The sequence below is a fragment of the Rattus norvegicus genome, chromosome 10 (assembly GCF_036323735.1).
Source record: "Rattus norvegicus strain BN/NHsdMcwi chromosome 10, GRCr8, whole genome shotgun sequence".
In the NCBI taxonomy this organism is placed as follows: domain Eukaryota; kingdom Metazoa; phylum Chordata; class Mammalia; order Rodentia; family Muridae; genus Rattus; species Rattus norvegicus.
In genome coordinates this window covers 81,641,015-81,660,587 of record NC_086028.1, presented here as the reverse complement: position 1 = coordinate 81,660,587, position 19,573 = coordinate 81,641,015, and the positions used below count along the sequence as shown (strand labels likewise).

General features: G+C 47.7%; 1 protein-coding gene across 1 annotated transcript; it reads right to left on the bottom strand.

Moving 5' to 3' along the window:
• Positions 1-1,240: 1,240 nt before the first annotated feature.
• Hoxb13 (homeo box B13) lies at positions 1,241-3,514 on the bottom strand. The gene is made up of 2 exons (NM_001107041.1): positions 2,792-3,514; positions 1,241-1,864 (listed from the first exon to the last, which is right to left on the bottom strand). Exons 1-2 carry the CDS (start codon positions 3,393-3,395, stop codon positions 1,608-1,610), a joined length of 861 nt encoding a protein of 286 aa, NP_001100511.1. The 5' UTR covers positions 3,396-3,514; the 3' UTR covers positions 1,241-1,607.
• Positions 3,515-19,573: the final 16,059 nt, after the last annotated feature.

The window sequence follows — 19,573 nt, the reverse complement described above, 5'->3', positions numbered from 1 at the left end:
CACTGGCGGATTCACCAAAATCCCTTGGCTGCAGTGGCTAACCCTTGGTTTCTTGGAGAACCATAAGCTCTTTTTAGAAAGGAAAAACTCACAAATACATTGGCCACTACCCACCACTAAATGGCTACTCAACTCAAGGCAGCCACTTCAGTCCTGAGGGGTCTTTGGACTTCAGGCCTGGTGTTTCATCTCAGAGACCAACCAACCAGTCCAAGGTTCAGAACGACTGTTGTCACCTTGCTGGCTCTGCTGACCAGGGACCTATAGTTGTACCCCACAGTGGGTCCGAGTACATCAGGGAATGAGAGCCTCTGCATCTGTCCCCTGGTGCCACTTCTACAAATAGCCATCCTCTGGGGTTTCCAGGATTTTTGTATTATGTCCTGGCTTGTGAGGAAGAAGAGAAAAATGTTGGTACCACTGAGTTCCTTTTATTCGGGGATCCAGGCAGTGAAAGGGGAAAGAAAAAGTCTGAGGCCGCTTTGGCACTGGGTGCCAGGAATCCGTCCATCCTAATTCTGGCCTCTTCACTTTTTCCAGTTGCTGTCATTTACATAAAAAAACAGTAACAGTAAAAAGGCATCCCTTTCTGCCAGGCCTGGAGAAGAGAAGTTCCTCCAGTGTTAAAGAAAGGTGACCAGGAAAAAGAATAGGTAGTAAGGGGGCCACTTCCTGTTTTCCCAAACTCTAGTGAGTTTTCAAAAGCCTGAGGATAGGGTGGGACACTGCTCTTCCCTGTAACCGCTGGGCCTGGAAGGAGTCCTGACAAGGCCGCATGTGACTATTGCATGTTGCTCCCAAATGCCCAACAAATCCTAACCCAGTTGTGTCAGAACAACCAGGATAGTCCAAATCGATCATTTAGCAGGAGAAGCAGAGTTTAGGAAAGTGCCAAGTAATTGCCTTGCCATCTCTCTGAGTCCTTTCTTTGTGTTCACTTCCAGGTGGTTCTGACCCAGTCAGGCCCCTGGGCTCATTCCACTGCAAAATCTCAGCATATGGGATGGGGGCTTTCCACTCTGTTCAGCCTAGGAGGTTGTCCAGGAGGAGAAAGACCACAGGAGAAGGTGGACAGGGAGGAGGGAGAAGCACCCGCTAACATGGTCTGTCCTGCCCTGGTATCATCTCAGAAAAATGCTAAGTGGGCATGGGTCCCCCACCCTGTTCTCTTGTTCTCTTCCCCCTTGACCACTAGAAGGCGGTACACTGGGTGCACATGGAAATGGTCTGAGAGGAAACTGTCCTACAAAAAGATCTTGTTCCAAATTTATTCGCGATCAGCTCAACTCATGAAAGCGATTTCTAAGCGCTCAACAGAGCTCTAGATAGAAAATATGAGGCTAATTATCATGACAACTAGTACTGGTTATGGATGAATGATTATGACTGATACAGGTTCTTCTGAACCACGATGAAGGGGACTGTGATTTCCGGACCCCCACTTCTGGCACATGCAGGACAGCCCCGAGGAATAGTCCAGAACTCAGTAGCCTGCTAAAGGTGTCATCTCTTGGGGTCCCTCAGCCGAGTCCTCTGCCAGTCCTGGCCCTGGCGGGCTCCCAATTCTCCAGGCCAAGCCCCTTTCCCCTGCCCATCCCCACTGGTGCTCACGGAGTAGTGCTGGTCTTGACCTTGGCAAGAACCTTCTTCTCCTTGACCCGGCGGTTCTGAAACCAGATGGTAATCTGGCGTTCAGAGAGGCTGGTGGCTGCCGAGATCTTGCGCCTCTTGTCCTTGGTGATAAACTTGTTGGCCGCATACTCTCGCTCCAGCTCTCGCAACTGCCCCTTGCTATAGGGAATGCGTTTTTTGCGGCCGCGGCGGAAGGCGCAGCCGTCGGGAGGAGGGTGCTGGACACTGGGCTCTGTGTGATGGAAAAGAGAGGAAAGAAAAGGCATATCAGTCCCTTCTCTAGCGCCCTAGCGCAGACCCAGGCCCTGCAAGCCTCAGGGCTACGTCATCCTGCAGGCGCTTCCTGATCATCCTCTGTGTGGGCCAGGCTCCCTCAAAGCCCAGAGACGCGCGCTAGATTCTGCCTGAGTCCCTGATGCCACTCGCTGAGCCTCTGCTCCTGCTGGCCACCCCCACCATCCCTGAATGAGCTCACATCAGGAGTCTGCAAGTCTGTAAACACACCCACCCTTTCAGGTTTTTGCCCACAATCACACAGTCCACTCTCACACGCGTGTTCAGACTCGGCCACTCCTCCAAATTGGCAAATTATGTACATGAGAAAACAGGGTTATGTTTCCCACATAGCACACACACGCAAGAACACACCCTTCAATACACCCTCAGTCAAAGAAAACCTAAATTTTCCTTTCGAAATTGATCTAAAAATGGAAGGGGGTATATTCTCGAGGAAACACCCAATATCTCCGATCCCACCCCTCAATGCCACTCTCAAAACCACTGGATTATGTCATTTGGCCTTTGGGCAGAATTAGCCTGGGACTGTGCTGGGTAGGGACACTTTGGCCTCAATCAACAGCAAAGATCCAAGGTTCTCCCGACATATTGAAAGGCTGGTCCCAGCGCCTCCTGGAGAAGACGGGAAGACTGGCTGCGTTTAAGTTTCTGGTAGCACCCTGCTGAGACCCCTTATTCTGACCCCCTGAGGCCTCTATCCCGGCCCTCCAGCTGCCTGGACCCTCTGCCCAGCCCAAAGTAACCAACCAGAGATCCCCAGGCTTCTCCTCATGAACCCCAAGTCTCCCTTCCTCTCTTCCTCCTTCCAAGCAAGTGCCAGCGTAGCCCATGCTGAGCCAAGGGGAGCCAGAGTAGACGTTACCTGCAAATGCTGCTTTCCAGAATGGACCTGGTGGGTTCTGTTCACCTTGGCAGCACATCTGGCTGTTCCAGCCACCGGCCAGGGCCCAAGGCTGATAACTGTCCACGGGAAGCAGAGAGTCGTGGCGAGGCTCCCCAGGGGCCCCCAGGGTCTGCACCACAGACACATCCAGGTAACTGGCCATAGGCTGGTAAGGTCCCGGGTAGCCCGGATAGAAGGCAAACTCGGTGGGACGGCTAGGATACTCCTCCCCAGGTGCAGGGGTTTCCGAAGGGTAAGTAGCCAGGGTGGCCGTCTGGGCACAGGGTTTCAGTGAGCTCCTGGATACTCGGCAAGAGTAGTACCCGCCTCCAAAGTAGCCATAAGGCACAGGAGCTGGAGATGCCCCCTGGGGCACCCCAGGACAAGGGTGGCACTGCTTTGGTGGCTCTGCAGAGCCTGGCAGATCCAAGGGGGCATAGTTGACAGTCGGCATCAGCGTTGGAGCTGCGGGATGGCTAGCCAGTGGGGAGGAGTGGGCGACTAAATTCCGACCCCCTCCAGCTCCCAGCAAGCCTTCGATATCCTTGGCCCCGTCCAAGGTGGCATAATTGCCGGGCTCCATGGGGCCAATGATCGGCTCATGGGGAGCCGAGGGTGGGGGTTCTAGGGGGCAGCAAGCTCTCTCCCCACCCAGGCCCGGGGAATCCTAAGCGTTTTAAATCGCTCCCAGCTCTCACGGCGCCTGCATTCGCCTGGCTGGGCCGTCTTGACGCAAGAGACGCAAGAGCTCGTGCCCGAGCTCTGATTGGCTGTGGCCTGGGGGAGAGAAGCTCATAAAATCCACCCGCAGAAATTGCAGGGGGAGAAGGGACAGGGAGCCGGCTCCGCCTCCTCTCCTCTCTTCTCTTCTCTCCCTCTCCGCCTGTCTCTGTCTTTGTATGTGTGTCTCTGTCTTTCTCTCTGTGTGTACTATGTCTCTGCCTTTCTCTGTATGTGTCTCTCTGTGTGTCTCTGCCTCTGTCTGCTGTCTCTGTCGCTGCCTCCTCTCTCTCTCTCTCTCTCTCTCTCTCTCTCTCTCTCTCTCTCTCTCTCTCTCTCTCTCTCTCTCTCTCTCTCTCTCTCCCTGGCTCTTCTGCGCTTTGGCAGGTTTAACGAGAGAATAAAAAGCTCTCCCAATAAAGTGTCCATCTCCTGGGGATGAGGGGAGTCGGGGGAAGGGCTGGGAGGCCACTTCAGGCTGCCTCAAAGGAGAACTCGGGAATGCTTCTGAGATGGGAAAGAAAACTGTAGCATCAGGGAGCTCTTTGCCTCACGTCTGGGTCCTAGCAACTCTAGTTCATTGTAGATACCCTTCCTGTCCCGAGTACACTGCGCCCAGGGAAGTGCCTTCGACGTCCGTCCCCGTGGACCCTGCCTAGTCCCTACACAGAAAGCTCCGGAGGCCCCAATCGGGGCGAGGCGGAGCCAAGGGACCGGAGTGGGGGGGGGCACACTAAGGAGCGCTGAAAACGTGCAGTGCTTGGCCCAGGGAACGCAATGTCCGGACCTGAAGGGGAAACGGAGCCTCTATAAGTCTGGGAAGGGGGTCTGGATTTCCGTTTAAGGGTGGAGAAAGAGACTAGGAGATAGAGGCGCGCGGGGCTTTACTTGATGGAATGGACTCAGTGTGGAAAAGAGGAAGGCTGGGGTAGGAGGGAGGGGGAGAGGAGGGGAGGGAGAGAAGAAGAGAGATTGACACATCACAAATGGAAGAGGGAGAGGGTCGAGATTAAGATTGTATCCCTTTTTCTGGAATCTGCAGTCAGGGGAAGCCAAGGCTGGCTAAGTGGCCATAAATCAGCAGTGAGGATCCTGGGTCCCAAGAATGCAGGGGCTTGGTCTGTGTGGGGCCTTTCTGCTCTTTGGTGCCACTCTATAGGCTAGAAAGTCCAGGAAACTGACCCTGGCCCCAGCACACTTCCACACAATTGAGGGACTAGAGAGCTCAGGACCCCCTAGCTGCTTCCTGCGGGCTTAAAATTTCTTAGGAAGTTAAAGAGAAGAGAGCCAAGTGCCCCAGCCGCTGGAATTGTGCGAGGCCCTCTGTTGGGGCCTATTGTGTGGTAGATTCAAATGGCTTGTTTCAGGAATCTACTACCTTGAAAGATTTCTTTCTTTATCATTTCCATGTGAGACCCTTTTGTGCTTTCTAGTTTTCTAAAACTCTCAGGTCCCCCCCCACCCCACCCCGGCAGAAAATTTGAGCTTTTCTATTGTACACCGAGGGTTTGGTTGTGATAAAGAACGGAATACCTTGAGCTCTGAGTGGGATCGGCCAAAGCCTGAACTTGAACTTGAGTCACTGTAGGAAAGGGCCCAGGAAAGCCAGGATGGAGCCCCCCCCCCAGTATATACAATGTATCTCTCTCAACCAAAGCCAGAATGAGGCCGGTAATATACTGTGTATCACTCTCAACCAAAGCCGAGGCCCGTAGTATGTAGTCTCAACCACCATTGCTAATAATTGACACCAAGCTCAAACATTTCCACCGAATTTTTATCACATTTGAAAACATGGAGAAAAAGGGTTGGGGGGGGGGAGGTGTCTCCTCACTGCTTCTCAGAGTCCCATCAAGGTTGTTATTCACTCAATCATAAAGGGCAGGAATACCAGGATTTCCCCCTAAAATTTTTCAGTTTTTAGCTTTCCGTAGACAGAGACACCTGTATTCGGGGACATAGAGGATATGGTGTCCTTCACCTTTTATTCCAGCACCAGGGAGGCAGAGGCAGGCCTTTTGAGACCCAGCCTGCTCTCCAGAAAGAGTTTCAGGACAGCCAGAGCTACACAGAGAAATCCTGTCTTTAGTGGGGAGGAAAGATGTGTGTCAGTTTATTGACCGCTGATACAGCATGAGTGGCCTTTCATTTTTAAAAAGAAAAAAAATCAAAATCACTTGAGGAAACACTTCCGGGCCTAAAGGAATTTTTACACAGGGTATGTTCTAGTACTTTCTCTTGTAGATCATTGAAACTGCATTGATATCCAGAAGATTTGCATGGTCCCTGGAACATGTGACGTGCAAATCCTCGCAGCATTTTATGCCACAGACTGGCCTCAAACTCCCTTTGTCGCTGAAGAGATCATTGAAATTCTGATCTTCACTGGCAAGTGCTGCTGGCATGATAGAAACAGCATAGTCTTAGAATTGAACCCAGGGCATCACACATACGTGTGCTCGATGAACTTTATAGTCATGGACTACGTCCTCACTGGTTCTCACTTTTAGGAAGAAAAGGGGGTAACAGTGGTGCTGTGCACTGGACCTGGGAAAGCGTTATCGATCCTCAGATGCTCAAAACTGGAAGCAAGTCAGATCCTAGCGAGAGTGGGATAGGCAAAGGAATCGAGCTGGAATTAAACATCGTGATTAAAAACCAGCAGACCACTGCTAAATTCTACTCATAATTCTGGATGAGTTATGCTTACCTGCTGGTGAAATAAGCCAGGCATAAAAGATTAAGTTCGTATGATTCCACGTCTACAAAGTTCAAGAACTTTAGATAGTCAAAATAGAAACAAGCCAAAGGAAAGAGAGGTAATAAAGGGACCTTCTAAGGCCCTAGCAATGTTATCTCAACATGGACACTGGGCTATGTGGGTGCATTCAATTTGTTAAGACCCTGTATTCTTAGGATTCCTGCGGTGCTCCCACTCCCCACCAGTTCTATTTCAACTTAGGAAGAAGAATTAAACAATAACAAAAAAAAATTTCTAGCGATGGTCGCCTAGCATGTGTGAGGCCCTGGGTTCTATTTATAACGTACTGGGAAGGGAAAAAAAATCACAGCATCGATGGCTACAACTGAGCTTTTTGGAGGTAAAATGCTTATATAAACACGCACCGGAGTTAAGCCTGCAAGACTCCCTACAGAACGTGGGGCCGACCAGCTTCAACTTTGATACTCACCAGCTGTTCTAGCAACATCCTCCGGATCAGACGTTTTTCAGCGTAAATAGTACTAAGAATTTGGTTTTGCTCCCTCAATAATTTATTCGGCGTGTGTTCTATCCCAGGGAACAGGTCTAGGTATTACATTTACTAGCATGTGAGCTAGGGTCCTGTTGCCTTTGCATGCCATGTATGTGTGTGCCTGTGCTGTGTGGCTCGCCGCAGATCTCAACTGGACTCTAAAACGCGATTGGGCACCCTGCTCTCTAAAATGGTGCTTACCTTACAGGAGCGCTAGGACGATTTAATGAGACTTTGCCTATGAAAGCGTTTTGCAAATTGAGCAAATGCGACTTCAAATTGTGTTCCTCAGTGCGTACGTGGATAATGAAATTATTTGCTTTTATTTAAAAACAAAGGACTGCCCTACAACATGTGGATCGCTTCTTCCCACCGCATGAACCGGGGTCCCACACAGTAACGAGTCTCCCCACTGCGACTCTACAGGAACTCAGCTCCCAAATCCCTTCCCAATCCGTGGTGCTCTGGTCTCCCCAATCCTTTCTCCAGCTTCACAGAATTCTTTGTGTCCCGCTGGGAACCTCCTGTTAGACCCACCGGGAGGAGTCTGTAGCCTTAGAGCCCCCTTTACTGACCCAGCCAAATGCCCTGAAAGCCTCAGCATGCTCCTTTACATACCCGCCAGACACTTCCAGGAAGGTCAAGGCCAAGTTGAAAGTTAAGAGTCTGTTTACCTCCCTGGATCCCATTCAGCGCAGCCCCGCAGACCGCCTATGACCTTTACAGCCTTGCCTTTGAGCCTGGCCGACCCGCCCCCAGGGGTTCCGGCCACGGGGACTTGGCACCTCGGTGTCAGCTCCCGCCCCGACTCGGGCTCAGGAGGGAGGGGGCAAGATGAGCCCACCCGTTCCACTTAGGGGCGTTTGTTACATTTTACTCTATTTTATTGTAAAGTGAGAACTGGCTGCCTTTTTTTAGCCTAAGTGGAACAGTGAGTGTATGTCGTGGCAATGTTGGCGGCCCTTCTCAGGTCCGTAGTGATTTATTTGCAGCGGAGGCTCCGTCTCCGAAAAGACCGTGGTTTGCCGGACCCATCGGACTGCATGCGCCTAGCTGAACATTGTGTGGTCCCTCAGCTTCTCCAGGCTTCCTGAGAATGACCTGGTCTTGATCGTGTTTTGCTTTCTTTCCTCTTTTCTCCAGACTATGTTTTCCTTGTCTTTAGTCTTTTGCGAGCTTTCTGCCCCTTTTATGTTTGAACTTCTGTCTTTCCTTCGATTTTAGATATCTTGATTGCATATTCTCTGCGTATCTTTCTTTTTCTCTTTATTGATTGCATTCTAGTGCTCTTGTCTTTTAATCTATTCTTTTCTCTTTTTGTTTCCCTTTTTTTTTTTTTTTCCTTTTTTTTTCCGGAGCTGGGGACCGAACCCAGGGTCTTGCACTTCCTAGGCAAGCGCTCTACCACTGAGCTAAATCCCCAACCCCTGTTTCCCTTCTTGTTTGACACTTGCTCTGTTGTTTCTTTTGTTCTTTTCACCATCATTTGTTTGGTATTTCTCTCTCTCTCTCTCTCTCTCTCTCTCTCTCTCTCTCTCTCTCTCTGTCTCTCTCCTTTCTTCTGTTTCATTTTACTCCCCCTCCCCCACAACACACACAATTTTTCCCCCTCTTCTGCCCTCTTGCTCGGTTTCTCATTATTCTTTTCTGAAGTCTGGGAGGCTTGCTGCACTGTGGTGCTTGGAGCCTGTGATTGGAAAAGGGTGGTTAGCCAGGGCAGAGAAGACCTGGTTATAGGCCTGGGGGCCTTGTGTGGGGCTAGAACATCTCTCCCATGGCTGCCTTAAAATGAAGTCAGTCCAGGTCTACTCAGCAAGATTTCGAGGAAAATCTTTTTAGATAACCTGACCTTGGGATCCAAGAGCTACAACTGCCCACTCCCTGTGGACAGAGGCATGGGCTGGCTTAGTCAGAAGGTCTTCTTAGCTCCCCAACCTGAGCAGCCCTGCAATATTCCTCTTGGGGCAAGATGAAAAGAAGACTCTAGAGGGAGAGGTTATTTGCTGTGTGCTCTCTCTGAGGGCTCTGGAACCTGGGGCACTTAGCCAAGTCAGTGAATCTGTGAGTGGAATCAAAGACAGACAGAGAGAAGAGAATGGCTTTGAAAATGAAGGTCTCGGGTTGGGGATTTAGCTCAGTGGTAGAGCGCTTGCCTAGGAAGTGCAAGGCCCTGGGTTCGGGCCCCAGCTCCGGGGGGGGGGGGGGGGGAGAAAATGAAGGTCTCGGGTGGGCAGTGACTAAATGCCTCTGCTCCTGGGACATGGCAACCACACCACTATTTAGACTGAATAGGAAGACTGGTTGTTGTTCCCCCACACCCCAGTTCTCCAGCTCACTCTTCCAACCCCTGGCTTTGCAAGGGTCAGAGCTCAGATACCCGACCCTGGCATTCAGCTTGGATCTGACTCAAAAACCATTCTGAGCTTAGATAGTCCTACCAAACACTACAAGCACTGCAGGTCCCTGCTCTAGTGGCCAGCATATTAGCATGTTGGGCAAGCCTCACACCCATCCCCCCAGACTCCTGTCTCAGCTTTCCTATGTGCACTGTGTGAAAGGGAATGAATGGCGTGTTTCTGCTTCCCTTTGAGTTCCCAGCAGGGCTAACTCTGGGAGGAGGAGTAAAGGCAAAGGAACACCAGGGGAAAGCATCTAGAAGAAAGGGTTGTGTTGTGGAGGAAGCCCATGGAAGGGGGAAGAGGTCCTTGACCAAGCAAGTCACCCGGGATGGTGCATCCAGGATGCAAAGGCCTTAGGAATCCATGAAATGGTTCCAAACTGAGATTGGAAATTCACCTCCCTAAGCCTCACTCTGGCTCCCTGAGAAGCTCTCTGGAGCCTCAACCTGGACACACCAGAACCTGGAGGAGCAGGGCAGGGCCTTTAAATGGGGGACCCTCGATCAGTATCTTTGGGGTTTGTAGCAACCTCTAGGAGCCTGGGCTTCTGTTTCAACTCTTGGGGTCTCTGGTGGGACTCTGGAATGAGGCCTCATTTAAAAAGAAAACGCCTACAAATTCACAAAAGCACAGAGTCACTGATCCACCACCTTGCCCACATACACACCAGAGAGACACCCTGTCCTTTGTTGGGAGTGGCACTGTTGATAATGACAGTGGACTGCCACTCTCAAGGCTGCTGGGATAGAACCTCTCCTGTTAGAGAGAAAGAGTGAACTTTTACTCTTTTTTTAAATTTTTTTTTTAAAACTTCACTCGTTTTTTTTCTTTTTTTTTTTTTAAGATTTATTCATTTATTATATATAAGTACACTGTAGCTGTCTTCAGATACACCAGAAGAGGGCATCAGATCCCATTACAGATGGTTGTGAGCCACCATGTGGTTGCTGGGAATTGAACTCAGGACCTCTGGAAGAGTAGTTGGGTGCTCTTAACCACTGAGCCATCTCTCCAGCCCCTCTTTTTTTTTTTTAAAGATTTATTTATTTTATGCATATGAATGCATTATAGCTGTCTTCAGACACACCAGAAGAGGGCATCAGATCCCATTACAGATGGCTGTGAGCCAACATGTGGTTGCTGGGAATTGAACTCACCACCTTTGGAAGAGCAGTCAGTGCTCTTAACCACTGAGCCATCTCTCCAGCCCGAAATTTACTCTTAAATCCACACTATTTCATCCATGCAACCTAAACAAGAAATGCAGATGTGAGGCTTGGGGTTAAGAAGTCTGGGAGGGATAGTAGATTTTTCAATTCTTGTTCTAATCTCCATACTTCCTTTGCCAAGAGTAACCCATCTCTCTCCTTCCTTCCCCCATTCCAAATTGCAAAGTCTTGCCCCCTTTTCTTCTCACTAAATTATGTGTTCCAAGAAATAAAGCTGGAAGAGGAAAAAAGCAAGCACGTAACACACACACACACACACACACACACACACACACACACACACGGAGGGGAGATGCATAATCCACCCCTATTGAATTCTATCTTCTTTGTCACTCATGGACTCCTTTCCTTGAAAATCAAAAAGGCTTAAGTCCTGGGCACTCAACTGACTTAAAAATAACTCCCTGTTTCCAAGCTTGAAAGCCACCCCACCCCATCGCCATTTCTGAACCTCAGACCCAACTTGATGTTAATATTGGGCACTTCCTGGTTACTGCCCTGTGAACCATGACCTGGGGGAAAGTCCATTCTAGTCAGGTCTCCAAGGTTCTGGCCTAGATTTGCTTCCGATGCTGACCTGGGAGACTAGAGGAGCCAGGCTGACTCGCTGTAGCCTGCCTGTATGAGTTCTACTAGTCATTTGGGCTATAACTTTCATCCAAGCAGAATCTGTGATTGGAACAGAGTTTGTAGCCTCTCTTGGTCCTGGATTATCTAAGCTTAAACGGGTACACCTCTCCCTTCTAAACCCTCCAGGGTTCTCTAGGAGTTCCTAGGAAAAAAAGGGGTGGGGGGAGGAGAAACATTTGACTCTTTAAATTGGAAAATCACACACTTGGTCTTGTGTTAGCCATGATTGGAAGTGATTCCAACCCTTGATGCCAAAAACCATTCCTTCAGGCATTGACTGTCTTTTCTCTCAAGTGACTGGGGTGGAGCTTAAATGACTTAGTCAGACATTCTGATCATGGCTGCTACTGCAGGGAAATGACAACAGGGACCAGGGAGCTAGAAGTTTAGAAGTATAGAAAGTTTTGACTGGGAAAATTAATTAGGGCTGTCTCTAACTACTGAATATGTGGGGTTCCCCTCTCCTTCTCTGGAAAAAGAGGAAACTCCAAATTCCTCAGCTACACAAACTAGACAGTTGGGGAAAGAATCAGTTCTTAGCTATGATCCAGTTCTATACAGCCAGATGCTCATGTGGCTGGGTAGCAAATGCCTTGAATGGGTGGCGGGGAGCTGCCTTGCCCAAGTAGAAAAGAAAAGAGCACGGATAACCAGTGGCTACTTATGTGGCTCCAGGCATCTCTGAGCTGTCATAGTTGGAGTAGAAGAAGCAATAAAGAAGACAAGGGGCTCAAGCAGTTTCCAGAATTGCTCTGGCTATGAATTCAAAACACTTAGGTGCCATGGTACAGGAATAGAGATGCTTAAAAGTTTGGTATAATCTTTTCAGTCCCAGCTCCACATCCACTGGGTCTCAGAGAAGCAACTGTTGGTCACAGCCCCACCTCCTACCAGATTGACTTTGCTCTGGAAGGAAGGACTGGCCAAGTCTCTGGTTTCTTATTCCTGAGATCATCAGCCTAGATAACCCAACTCAGTCCTTGTAGCTCAAGTTGGAGACCTAGGAGGACAGTTCACATCTCTCTAGCCCCTTACATAGTCCTTTGTATATGCAGTGCCCATAGGGATGGGGGAAGGATGTTTTTTGTATCATGTTAGACACTGCAGATTCTGCATTCTATGTCATCTCTATCTTGGCTCCCCACCCCTACAGACCAGTGCTACCATTCCTATGGGTTTTCTAGGCTGGGGAATTACCTTCCTCCAAGATGCAGACTAAGACTTAAAAAGAAAGTGCACCATTTTGTTCTCATCCTGAGGCCCTTGTGTGGAGAGCCCTGCATGTTAGGTAAGAGAGGCATCCACGGGGAATGTACATTATAAATGTGTAGGGACCAAGCAGAAACCATTGCCTGTAGGTGTGCCTAACTGTAGTTGTGCCTAAGGATCCCTTTTTTTCTAAGAGTCAACCCCTCCCACCTCCACCTGGTCCTGGGATGGACTCCAACCCAGAGCTTTGGAAATGCAGGGTAAGTTCCCTAGCACTGCTACACTCACCCCAGAGAAAGTCTCCCAGTAATCAAATGAAAGCTTGTCGCTATGGGGTTTCCCTGGCCTTTCCTTGGATGGCAAAGTGACCCTCTGTGGCTTCCATGAGGTCTCTAGGAATGCTTCTTCCTTCCAGACACTCCCCTTTGCCCTAATGGTGGAATTTGACTCTAAGTCACTGCGGGATCACAACCCACTTACTGCATAGGAAGGGCTGGGTTTGCTGCCCTCCCTGACCCATTTAAGAAGCTGTGTACTGACACTTAGCACTTAGCACTTCACATACACAGACCCCTTATAGAAGGGAGTGGATGCCCCTCCCTCCCTCCTTCCCCCATTATTGAAACCCAGTCTTATTCTGTAACTGAAGAGGGAGAGGAAAGCCAAAAACTTTGAGCAGGCGCTCCTCCACCTGCTGGGATTGTAGGCCCCAGACACACAGACACCCAAGAATGCATGCTCCATTAAATCTGAGTGGTAATATGGATAGGGCTGTGTTGTCATACATTTTGTAGATTAAAAAACAATCAATGCCCCACCCCCCAGAAAACCAAAACCCATGGACCTTTAGAGGCACTGAGGAGATGGCTCAGAGGTTAAGACCTCCCCTGCCCTTGCCCTTGTAGAGCTTAGGTACCAGATCCGCATGGAGGGGCTTCAGAGGTACCTCTGGTTTTCTCAGGCACCTTGGTGCATCTCTTTCTGTCTCTATCTCTCTGTCTCTGTCTCTCTGTCTCTCTCTGTCTCTCTCTGTCTCTCTGTCTCTCTCTGTCTCTCTCTCTGTCTCTCTCTCTCTCTCTCTTTCTCTCTCTCTCTCTCTCTCTCTCTCTCTCTCTCTCTCACACACACACACACACACACACACACACACACACTCAAAGAGAGGGGAGAGCATGAAAAAGACCTTGGCAGGTTTAAACCAGACAAAATCACGACACAGAGAAGAGGAAGTAGGCACCAAGACCCGCTCATAACCAAAAAGTTATTTTCAATTGATAACAGCTGGGAGGGGGGCATCAGTTTTCATCAATGGAGTGACACTGGGTATATCCACCACACCCCAAGACAGGAGTAGTTTGGCCAACACAAAACTGACTGGAGGCCATGCTGCTGTTCTTGTTGTTTTGTTTGGTTTTTATTTTGTTTTGGAGTCTGTGTATGTGCTTTTCTGTTGGCTGGTTTATTTTTTTGTTTGTTTTTCTTAAGAGATGAAAGCATATGGGGGGGTGGACCAGGAGGGGAATAAAATTTGGAGTGTAAAAACAAACAAATAAATACATAAGTTTAAAAGAGATGAAAGAATATGAAATTAGCTGGGTAGGGAGAGAAAACCTGGGAGGGGGGCGGGGATTGGTAGACTGCAGTGTATGACTAAAGTGTATAGTATAAAAATTAAAACTAAATATATTTTTTAAAAAAATGGAGGTTTACAGTCCTGCTGTGGGGCTTGCCTTAAATCTGAGTCTGAGAAAGAGAGAGAGAGAGAGAGAGAGAGAGAGAGAGAGAGAGAGAGAGAGAGAGAGAGAGAGAGAGAGACATAGGAGCTTAACTTACTCAGTTCCCAGTTCATTTCATGGAGGCTAGTGGACTGGAGATCTAAACATTTCCTTTCTTACTTTTCTCTGCATTTGTTCATTTCTTTCTTTCCTTTCCTCCCCCCCCCCTTTTTTTTTTTGAGAGAGAGAGAGAGGGGAGTGGAACATGTCCACTTTTATCCAACTGAACTTGAACTGCTGGGTTCAAGTGACCTCCTACCCCAGCCTTCCAGTGGCTGGGATGACAGCATGAGCCACTTGGGCCTGGCTTCTTACCTGTTCGAACATGACATTTTAGATAATGTTTAGAACAGAAATAAGTGTCAATATCTGAAATTGATATTAAAAACAGGCGTGAGGTTTCTGGGTAAATTACTGGAGTGGAAGCGGGGGTGGGGGGAGGGATTTTTACAATACGATAAAATAATAATGTGCATTGGTTCTAAGATAAAAGAACCCCTTTAACATTCGACAAATTCACATACAATAACTGTTATCCAGGGCTCCCCATGACTGGTAAAACAACAAAGGCAAAGACTAATCCTCGCCCCTTATTCTCACCCCGTCCAGGCCCCACCCCCACCCCAGCTCACTCCGGTGCTTTCTCCACCAGCATCAGGTGATCTATCTGCCGGAACTCGGAACTCGGTTCCCTCCAGCTGAACGGTGGGAGGCTCACACTGCTCCACTTGCCCTGTGCTCACTCACACCTGCAGCTTCACAGAGACGAGCAGCCAGATCCAGCCAGTTTCCTGACCCAATTCTGTCCTGTCCTCTCCCTGAGAAAGGGTGTTAGGTGAGCACTGGGAATTACACCCTGGGGGTTGGGGATTTAGCTCAGTGGTAGAGCGCTTGCCTAGCAAGCACAAGGCCCTGGGTTCGGTCCCCAGCTCCGGAAAAAAAAGAAAGAAAAAAAAAAAAAAAGGAATTACACCCTGGACTGTCAAAGGTGTCACACGCTGCTTCCAGATAGCAAATTTTACACGGACAGAAAGTATGATGAAATAAATTCTTATCTCCATCACCCAGCTTCAGCGATGATCAACTCCAAGCAGGAGTATTGCAATTTTTCTCTCTAAAATATCTTAAGGCATTTATTCATTGATTCACCCCGAAATACTTCAGCTTGGATCTTCAGCTGGTAAGTGTTTCCTTTCTGATTCATTCTCTCTCTCTCTCTCTCTCTCTCTCTCTCTCTCTCTCTCTCTCTCTCTCTCTCTCTCCCTCCCTCCCTCCCTCCCTCCCTCCTTCTCTCTCTCTCTCTCTCTCTCTCTCTCTCTCTCTCTCTCTCTCTCTCTCTCTCTCTCTCTCTCTCTCTCTCTCTGAAGCTGAGGACCGAACACAGGGCCTTGCACTTGCTAGAAAAGCGCTCTACCACTGAGCTAAATCCCCAACCCCAGGTGTTTCTTTTCTGTTGATTTACTCTGTGGTTTTAAATCTCTGTGGTTTTAAATGTAGCTCCGTGTGGTTCTTGCACAAAAGAAACATAAAATAATAAATAGTTAATGGTGTCTATGTTAGACTAGATAAGAAATCGTCTGAAAGTCCACGTATTACATTTAGTTGATATGTTATAGGTATGTTTCTCATACCTATAGGTTTCTCATCACCTATAACAATGTGTTTTCCTCCATTCCTAGTGCTGAGATTCAAGCTCCAAGAAGAGCTCCATCATAGAACAATGCTCCCAACCTTCCCTTTCTCCTTATTTTATGTAATTTATTTATTTTAAAATGTGGATCTCCAGACTTGGTAGTGTCCATGCCTTTAATTCCAGCAGGGGCAGGCAGATCTCTGGATCTCTGGGAGTTTGAGGTAAACCTGCATAGTGAATTCCAGGCCAGAGAGCTATTGAGTGAGATCCTGTTGAGAGAGAGAGAGAGAGAGAGAGAGAGAGAGAGAGAGAGAGAACTGCTTCATGTTGGACTAGATGGCTTTTTAAAACCTTTTTTTTAGATTTATTTATTGTGTATAAGTGTTTTATTTACATGTATGTAACTACATGTGTGTCTGGTGTCTGCAGAAGTCAGAAGAAGGTAACAGATCACCTGGAACTGGAACTGGGGTTACAGATAGTTGTGAGCCACCATGTGGGTGCTGGGAACTGAACCCTGGTCCTCTGGAAGAGCAGTCGGTGCTCATAACTGCTGAGCCACCTCTCCAGCCCCTATGTGTATTCTGTTTACTGATGTGTATACTCACTCTGCAGCCCCAGGGGTTGATTGAATTCAGGGATTCTTATGTACTAGGCAAGTAAGAGCTTAACACTGAGCCCCCAACCTTCTGTACTCACTGTCTCACCCCACCTTTCTGTACCAAGCTGATGCAGATGGGGGGTATGAATTCCCTTCACAGTCCTCCAGAGGAAGGGGAAGCTGGGACAGGTAACCACCCACCCCTGCCTCTCTCCACTTTTTCCCTTGCTGCATGCCCCAAAATCTTGGATTTTGAGATCCCCATCTTCCCCAACTCCCAGGCAGCCAAGCATGGTTACTGACTGTTTGTTTCTGCGGAGACTGAATGATTTCTGCCCCTGCTCTGATTTGGGCTGTCTCTGCTCTGACTCTCAGGGCCTTGTCATTTGTTTAAGATTTATTTATCTATCTATCTATCTATTTATCTATCTATCTATCTATCTATATATATATATCTAGATGTATATCTAGATATCTATTTATTTATTTATTTATTTAATGTATGTGAGTACACTGTCACTGTCTTCAGACACACCAGAAGTGTTTGCTGGGAGTTGAACTCAGGACCTCTGGGAGAGCAGTCAGTGCTCTAACCACTGAGCCATCTCTCCAGCCCCAGCCTTAGCTTTTGTAAAATGAAAGTAATCATTCCTGTCTAGCCTTCCTACAGAGCTGTTTCAAGATGTATAACAAAAGAAGCTGTGCTGGGACCAGTAGCTCAGTGGGTAGAGCCCTTTCCTAACTTGCAGGGAGTCCTGGGTTCAATCCTCAGTACCCTAGAAACTGGGCATGCCAGGACACAGGGGGTGGAGGCGGGAGGATCAGGAGTTCAAGAGCCCATCCTAGTTACAAGTGACCCTGTCTCAGAAAGCAGATGCTAAGAGAAAAAGACTCTGCAGAGTATGTTGCCTGTATAATTAAAGGATTGTTTCTCTCCCTGTTGAAATCTAAGAAGAGAAGCATTTCTGCTAGAAGAGGAGACCCCAATCCTCCTGTAATCTCTTGTCTATGGAGCTGATGATGTACAGCCTTGTTCTAACCCCATGTTACGAGATGCTATGACACCACCCCCTACTGTACTATCAAGTTAGGACGAGACCTGGGCTTGATGGTGACCTGTCTGAGAAGCTGTGGCCTCCTGGAATGAAGAAACGTGCCAAGATGCCCATTGTCCTTTTCTAGAACCACCAAGGGGTTACAGCCCCATCTTCCTCAGCTGGCTTTTCCTCTCTCACCCTGGCCTCTTCCCTCTTTAAAGGATGCCCAATTTTGATGCATCAGCCACCCCAAAATCCTGACTTCTTTCCAAGAGGGAAAGCAGCAACCACTGACTGGCCTGAGTACAGAAGCCAAAGTAGATGGCATAAATCAGATTAATCCTTATCTTCCTTCCAAGCCAGAGCCTCGGTCCCTGAGGCTTCCTTCCCTTCCCAGAAAGCGAGAAGATGCATCGTGAGTGCACAACACAGCAGAAACATTACAGTACCAGAGAGCCCTCACATTTTTCATTTCTAAACTACACCTAGCTCATAAAAGGCCAGCGAATGTAATAAATTCTCCCCTGCAGGACATGGTTTTAATTAATTATTGGGTTATTCAAGGTGACTCATGTGTGAAACGGAATTTGTACTTGTTAATGAGATGTGCACGTGATCCATTATAAAGGGCTGCTGGCCATTTTCCTGGAGATGTATAAAAATGTTTATTCCTCAGAGGCTTTTGGATGAGATATGAATCCCCGTCCCCAACCTGTCTCTAAAGTCTTGCTTTGTAGCCCTGGTCTGAATCTCAGATCCATCCACCTGCCTCTGCCTCCCAAGTGTTAGGATTAAAAGCATGTGCACGCCACCACAACCAGCGGTAATATCATTTCAGCCTAAACGAAGCTCACTTAGTCAGTTCCAGACTCTAAGAGATTGGATCTTGCTTTCTCTGGTACGTTTCTTGTTTAGAAAAATCTAACCAAATGTGTGTATATGTGCTGTATATGTGCATGTGCATGTGTTTGCCCCTGTGTCTTAGTCACTTGGTCTGAAAAGACCGAGAACGACGTTTCAGGACAGAATAGAACCTCGTGCTGAATGAGTTTCCGCTCCTCTGGCAGCTGTGGCTCCTCCCCGTGATGGGACTCTGAAATTTGGTTTTATCACCCAACATCCACATTTACTTCCCATCTCCAGAGCTGTACTATGCAGCCTGGACAAGCTTCTCTGGGATTTATACTCCTTTCTGCTTAACTTCAAAAGCCCTTTACTCTGGACCCTACATATACAAAACAGGCAGAATGAGTGTGGGAGTAGTAGTAGTAGTAGTAGTAGTAGTAGTAGTTGTAGTAGTAGTAGTTGTAGTAGTAGTTGTAGTAGTAGTAGTAGTTGTAGTAGTAGTTGTAGTAGTTGTAGTAGTAGTAGTAGTTGTAGTAGTAGTAGTAGTAGTAGTTGTAGTAGTAGTAGTAGTTGTAGTAGTAGTAGTAGTAGTTGTAGTAGTAGTAGTAGTTGTAGTAGTAGTAGTAGTAGTAGTTGTAGTAGTAGTAGTAGTAGTTGTAGTAGTAGTAGTAGTTGTAGTAGTAGTAGTAGTTGTAGTAGTAGTAGTAGTTGTTGTAGTAGTAGTAGTAGTTGTAGTAGTAGTAGTAGTAGTTGTAGTAGTAGTAGTAGTTGTAGTAGTAGTAGTAGTAGTTGTTGTAGTAGTAGTAGTAGTTGTAGTAGTAGTAGTAGTTGTAGTAGTAGTAGTAGTTGTAGTAGTTGTAGTAGTAGTAGTAGTAGTTGTAGTAGTAGTAGTTGTAGTAGTAGTAGTAGTAGTTGTAGTAGTAGTAGTAGTTGTAGTAGTAGTTGTAGTAGTAGTAGTTGTAGTAGTAGTTGTAGTAGTAGTTGTAGTAGTAGTAGTAGTAGTTGTAGTAGTAGTAGTAGTTGTAGTAGTTGTAGTAGTAGTAGTAGTAGTTGTAGTAGTAGTAGTAGTAGTAGTAGTTGTAGTAGTAGTAGTAGTAGTAGTAGTAGTAGTAGTAGTTGTAGTAGTATCATCATCATTATCATTATTTTGTAGAGCTCTTAGTACTGTAGTCCACAGAACCAAGGAGACTTCAGTTTGGTTTTGGGTTTTACATTTTTATTGTGATGGTTGTGGTTGCTGTCATCATCATCATCATCATCATCATCATCATCATCATCATCATCATGATCTCCATCATCATCATTGTCATCGTGTGTGTGTGTGTGTGTGTGTGTGTGTGTGTGTGTGTATACACAATTTGCCAGAGTTGGATTTCTCTATCATGTGGGTACCAGAGGATCAAACTCAGGTCTTCAGGGTTGGTGGTG